General features: G+C 63.0%; 1 protein-coding gene across 1 annotated transcript; it reads right to left on the bottom strand.

Moving 5' to 3' along the window:
- Nucleotides 1–234: 234 nt before the first annotated feature.
- LOC136125160 (beta-lactoglobulin-2-like) lies at nt 235–4658 on the bottom strand. Its single transcript, XM_065879973.1, has 6 exons — nt 4563–4658; nt 3948–4087; nt 3187–3260; nt 1717–1830; nt 768–893; nt 235–293 (listed from the first exon to the last, which is right to left on the bottom strand). The coding sequence occupies exons 1-6, from the start codon at nt 4656–4658 to the stop codon at nt 235–237; spliced, it is 609 nt and encodes a 202-aa protein (XP_065736045.1).
- Between the last annotated feature and the right edge of the window lie 1652 nt (nt 4659–6310).

Genomic DNA, 6310 nt, shown 5'->3' with positions numbered 1-6310 from the left:
GTCCCAAGAGGGGTGACCTTGGTCCTAGTCCCTCCTGACACTGCTGATGGGGGAGGCGGGGGTGACGTCATCTGTCCCCAGAGAGGCCAAGGCTCCCGGGCCCTGAAATGGACACGGGGCTCTCCTGTGCTTCCTGGGGAACCTGCTGGACCCTCGCCAGCGCCCCCTCCCCGGGCTGGGCCTGGGGGTGCAGGACGGCCCCTCCTCGGGAGAGGGACCACCCCGCCTCTCCCCTCAGGTGGAGTGTCTGTCACCGGTGCCCGCTTCCGGGGCCTCCACCTTGGCCCTCGGCCCTGCCCAGAGGGAGCAGGGGGAGGTCAGCATGCGAGTGAGGCCAGGACACAGGAAACGACCTCCCCAGAGGCCACCCCTCAAGAGTGGGCACGCGGCCAGCAGCTCCGCAGTCGCCAGGAGAGACCCCAGCTTCCAGCCATTCCCGCAGGGGGACCCCAGGGCCTGATGGGGGAGCCCGGGCCCCACCAAGACCCCCACCCTGTGCACGTGCCCAGGATGTGGGGCAGGGGGGTTACGTTACCTCCAGGGCGCCGGCAGGAGCTCGCCTAGACGCGGCACTGCTCTGTGGGGGAGGGAGAGCCGTGCGGGAGGGTCAGGACGGGACTGGACGCCCCCGGGGATAGAGGGGCCTGGCAGGGGGTGGGGAGGGATGGGCCCACCTCGGGGATGCTGCCCCTTCACCCCCTTCCTCCCGGCAGCCCTGGGGAGAATGGGGGTCCAGTAAGGGGGGAAGATGTTCCCCTGATTCTCACCCTGGGCAGGGCTAAGTTCACCCTTCCTCTGGCTCAGGTCCAGGTTGATCCGCATGTGCTCGGGCAGAGACTCCAGGACTCTTTCGAATTTCTCCAAGACCTCGGTGTCCACTGGCAGGGTCCTGGCTGTAGGGGAGCGGTCAGTCCCTGGCGGCACCCCCACTCCCCCCCACCTGAGAGCTCGGGGACCCTGAGCCCCCCACCGCCCAGGAGCGAGCACAGGAAGGAGGCACTGATGCGCTGGGGTCTGTAGAACTTGGCCTAGCCCTGCTTCCCAGGGTGGTCTGCAGGGCCCCGCCCCCCGCCCTCCAGAGCCCCGCCCCTTGCCCTCCCCTCCTCGAGCCCATCCCCCTCCTCCTCCTCCCAGGGCAGCGCTGGGGGTCTGCACGGTCACAGAGGAGAGGCACCCCCCTCGCCCCTATCCTGGTCTCCCCCAGTCCCCCTGGGCTGACTGACTTGACCAGGAGCCTCCACTGCCCGCCATGGCCACCTTGGGAGCATCGCCCGTATATTTACTTTGGTCAGAAAATCTCCCTTTAAAGCTGGTTGCATAACTGAAAGTGCTCTGAAGTCGTTAAGAATCTCCTCCTATAAGACTGTTGATGAATATTAGCCACTTGTACCAGCTGGTCCGTGAGGCCCCTCCACGTAGGGAGAAACCCCCGAGCCTCCTGCGTCAGTCCCGCTGGCCTGTCCCGGACCTTGTCCCAAGCATCTCCTGCCCTGCACGTCACCCCACATCTGGCCGCCAGTGTCGGGCGCCACGGCTGGGACCTTTGCTAGCATGACCGGTAGGGGCCAGCGAGGCAGCCCCTCTCCCCCTCCTCCCACCAGGGGCCAGGAAGGTGCGGGGGAGTCTTGAGCGTCCCTTATTCACAGCTTGACCAAAGGCCACGTCTCTGACGAGGAGTGGCCCCTCCGGACACGCCCCATGGGGTCAGCCACGTACACAGGCACTGGCACATGGCGCCATGCTCATCGGTGGGCGTGGGGGCCTCCACGCAGAAGATCATGTAGGTGGTGTAGTCTGTGTCCAGCACGGAAATCTTTCTTTCCCCGTGATCTGGAAAAGGGGCGGAAATGGAGCCTGAAATCTTGTCTGAGTCCCTCCACCATGTCCGTCGGGGCACCGGATCATCGCCTGGGAGCGCCCTTTCCCACGGCGGCCACCGGGCTCGGAATATCCGCTCCCGGACACCGAGGGGACGCCCTCCCTACTGGGTGCCAGAAGCCCACTGCCGGCAGCACAAGTTTTAGGGACCCCCAGTGGGGACTCTCCGAGCCGCACCGTCTGGGCGAGACCAGCCCGTCCGCACTCAGGCCGAGACTGGAAACAGCTCTTAAATGTCGGTGCTACAGTGAGGCCGCTCTCCATGCCTACTGCCCGCTTGGCCAAACTGCTCCCCTATGTCCTGGACGTGGCATTAATTCACTCACTTACTAATCCACACCCCCAGGCACTAAATCCCAGGTAGCCCCCCTCGATAGGGCAGGCTCCCAGGTCTGTGAGCGATCAAAAAGATGCCAGGATTGGAGCCCCACTGGAGTCTGGGGTTATACGCGGACACCAAAGAGTGGAAGAAAGAAGGGACAATATTTCAAGAGGAAGGGCAGCGATGCCTCTGTCCTTCGGGGGGGAGAATGTGGAGACCCCGCACCCTCGGGGTCCTTGTCCTGGCTGGATTTGACGCAACATGACGGCGATGGAGGGAAGGCTCTTTGGAGAGTCCTGCCGATTTCCCAGGTAGACCTGAGGCCCTGCAGGTGAGGAATGAGAACCTCGGGCGTGGGGCTAGGTGGCTCCCCGCCCCCCTCTGCTGCTGGGCCCAGACGTGGCAGGGCAGCTTCTGGGGATGAGACTGTCCCCACCCCTCCCACTGCCTCTCAGAAAGAGGACGTGACAAACAACAGATTGTGGATTGGAGATGGGGCTGGTGGGCCCTGGGGGTGGGGCTGGATCTGGGGGCCCAGGGATGTGTCCCAGGGAGGCTGCCAGGGCTGGGGTGAGGGGGGTGAGGCCTGGAATATTCCAGAAGCAGGTTCCAGGTTGGAGAGGAAAATGCACAGTGTGCCTGCCCACAGGTCTGGTTTGTTTGGATATTTTTAAGGAGCCCCTGAGAAACGCGTGCCCGCCCTAACCCACCCCCGGGTGCACAGGACACATACCCGCTTCCTTCCATCTACACCAAGCAGGGGGTGCAGAAGGGGCAGGAAAGCATGGGGATCCCAGGCCTTGTCCCCCTGAGAGTACCTTCCGCAGGGTGGGAGAAGCAGGGCCTGGTGCACAGGACGAGGCCACACAAGCCTGACTCCTGCTGCCCAGATGGCGGGATGGCGAGTGTCTCAGAGCATCAGGTGACTCCCCGCATGTGCTGGGGTTACCCCACGGGAGCATGGGGCCCGGGCTGGGGGCACTCACAGTCGACCTTGAATACAGCAGGGTCCTCGGTCTTCTGAGCCAGGATGGTCTTCTCAACGCACTTTTGGTTCTCCCTGAAAAGCCAGATGGTGGTGGGGGTCATTCACAAACCCTGCAGAGGGACAGGAGCTGCGCTCCGGGAAGTGTCCTTAGGGCAGGAGGACACCTGGGCCGCCCAAAGCACCGTCAGTCACCAGGTGCTGGCCTGAGTGGGAGCGGCCCTCCTTGGACCCAAGCGGGTGACTCAGGAAGTTGACAATGGGGCAGACAGAGTCCGCCAGGAACCCCACAGGAGAGCTGGCTGGTGGCCGAAGGCATCTGGCAGCTCAGAACTGACCCTGTCTGCATGGGGCTTTGGACACAGTGTTTCCAAGAATACTGGTCTCATCATGGCCCAGAATTCGCCGACGCCCCGGCTCCCCCACTCTGGGGGCAGGTGGGGCTCATGGTGGAAACTGCCCAGGCCCTGAGGACCAAAGCCTGCAGCTGCCCGGTGGTCTCCACACGGGCCTCTCCTCACACTGACCCCGGGGCCGCTCTGTGTAGTCGCCTCTTGCCCCACAGCCCCTGGGCGGGGCTCCAAGGGCACCAAGAACCTCCAAGCCCTGTTTCCCTGTCCCTGGGGCCCCGGCCCCACCCACAGTGCAGCTGGGGCCCACCTGGAGCCCTGCCCGCAGCCCACCAGTCCTGGAGCTGCCCCCGCTGGCCCGCGGCGCCGGGCAAGGGGTGGTGCCTTGTCACGGGGGGCGGAGCACACCCACCATGTCTGCAGGATGATTTCCAGGTCGCCCTGGGGGGTGGGCCTCAGCTCCTCCACGTTCACTCTCAGGGGGCCACTCTCGGCGTCCAGGAGGGAGATGTCGCTGGCCGCCATGGCCACGGAGTGCCACGTCCCCGCCACCTGGGGAGGGGTCTTGAGCTGTACTCCAGGAAGGGGACCCTAGCCCCACAGTGGGCTCTCAGTCCCACCTCAACTGGGCCACGCCGAGTCTCCCATGTGCCCAGGTTTCTCAGGAAGCATGACGCACTAGGGTTCCAGGTGCACTTGGGGATCACCAGCTCTGTGATGACACCTGAGTAGGGAGTTCTTGCATATTTGGAACACCCCCCATCTCTACCGAACCCCCAGCGCAGTCCTAAGTCAGCCCCCATCCGGGTGTGGCAACTTAGAGGACGACTCCACCCCGGGAGGGAGAGGGAAACAGGAGCGTCTGGGAACCAAGTGGCTGGAGAGAGACAAGTCCCTCCAACATCTGGGGGTTGAAGTGGTCCCCCAATGCTATGGCCTCATTTTGACCCATGTTAGACTTCTGCGGTCCAGGCTTTCCTGTGCCCTCTCAGCCCCTGACCCCAGCCCCTGGGGCCCACCCCCATACCTCTCTTATGTCCAGACCCTCCACTTTATTGGGAATGTGGACAGCCTGGGCGCCACACACGAGGGCCAAGCCCAGGGCGAGCAGGAGACTCTTCATGGCTGCAGTCGTGGTTGCACTTCTGAGCTCTGGAGAGAAGGGAAGTCTGAGGCAGAGGGCTTGGGGCCTTATATAGGAGGAGGCCATGCAGTTCCCCGAATGCCCTGTGACTCATCCTTGGGGCCACGAAGACACTATCTTCCAGGACAGCCTGAGGCCTGCTTTCTGTGACAGTGTCACTGACTTCCATCCGAGGCCAAGCAGGAAGGTGCCCTGTGTCCCTGGGCCTGGACGGTTCCTGCTTGGCCCCAGGCAGGAAGGGTCTAGGGTGTGGGTCCAGGCTGGCCGCCAGCGTCAGGAACATTTCCTGGGTCGGGCTCTTGGACAAGGACAGGTCAGAGCCAGCACTGAGGACAGCTGTGTCCTGGAGGGTGGGCCCGTGGGCCGGCCGGGGTCTGGAGACCCCCATGCCAGCCATGACCCAGGGACATGCGCCAGGGGGTGGCCCTCTGCCCCACACCGGGGGCTCATATCACCACACTACTGACGGGTCCCCTGCACAAGCTGTCCCCGTGTGTGTGCACCCAGTTCACACAACCACCTGAGTGTGCACGCCCTGGGCTGCTGTGTGCTCCATGAGGGGGCGGCACAAGGACCCCCACCACCATCTTGCTCCCTTGTCGTCATCTGTGGGAAGGACCGGGGTGCCCACATGGTTCTGGTACAACCCCCGCGGCCCTTGTTCCCCTTCCCAGTGCCACCCCCTCAGGCCGGCTCTAGGTGTCCCAAGCATGGGCAGCTGCCTCCTTCACCCCCCGAGCCTGTCCAGGATCCAGCCCTGTTTCCATCTCTTCTGCTATGATTGGGACCTCTAGGAGTCTGCAGCCCCATCTTTGGGCAAGGCCTGTCTCAGGATCGCTGGAGCAGGTGTACACTGCCCCCAGGTGAGAGTCAGCCCCGAGAGGCAAGGAGCAGAGACTGAGTCAAGTGAGGCGGCCGAAGGCTTATGTGAGTGGGGAGGGGCAGCCCTGGGAGGTTCCTATTGGTGGATTAAAACAACGCACAGTCTGGATGGATGAAGGGATGGATGGGTGGGTGGATGGGTGGATGGATGGGTGGGTGGATGGATGGATGGATGGGTGGATAGGTGGATGGATGGATGGATGGATGGGTGGATGGATGGATGGATGGATGGATGGATGGATGGATGGATGGGTGAGTGGATGGGTGGGTGGATGGATGGATGGATGGGTGGGTGGATGGATGGATGGGTGGATGGGTGGGTGGGTGGATGGATGGATGGATGAGTGGATGGGTGGGTGGATGGATGGATGGATGGGTGGGTGGATAGATGGATGGATGGGTGGATGGATGGATGGATGGATGGGTGGAAGCCTGGATGGATGGATGGGTGGCTGGATGGGTGGAAGCATGGATGGATGGATGGGTGGATGGATGGATGGATGAGTGGATGGGTGGGTGGATGGATGGATGGATGGGTGGGTGGATGGATGGATGGATGGGTGGATGGGTGGGTGGATGGATGGGTGGATGGATGGATGGATGGATGGATGAGTGGATGGGTGGTAGATGGATGGGTGGATGGATGAGTGGATGGGTGGTAGATGGATGGATGGGTAGATGGATGGATGCATGGATGCATGGGGGTTACATGGATGAATGGCTTCCTTAACTCATATGGGATGGGCCAT

This window comes from Phocoena phocoena, chromosome 6 (genome assembly GCF_963924675.1).
Source record: "Phocoena phocoena chromosome 6, mPhoPho1.1, whole genome shotgun sequence".
Taxonomy (NCBI): domain Eukaryota; kingdom Metazoa; phylum Chordata; class Mammalia; order Artiodactyla; family Phocoenidae; genus Phocoena; species Phocoena phocoena.
This window is presented reverse-complemented; position numbering and strand designations above follow the sequence as displayed.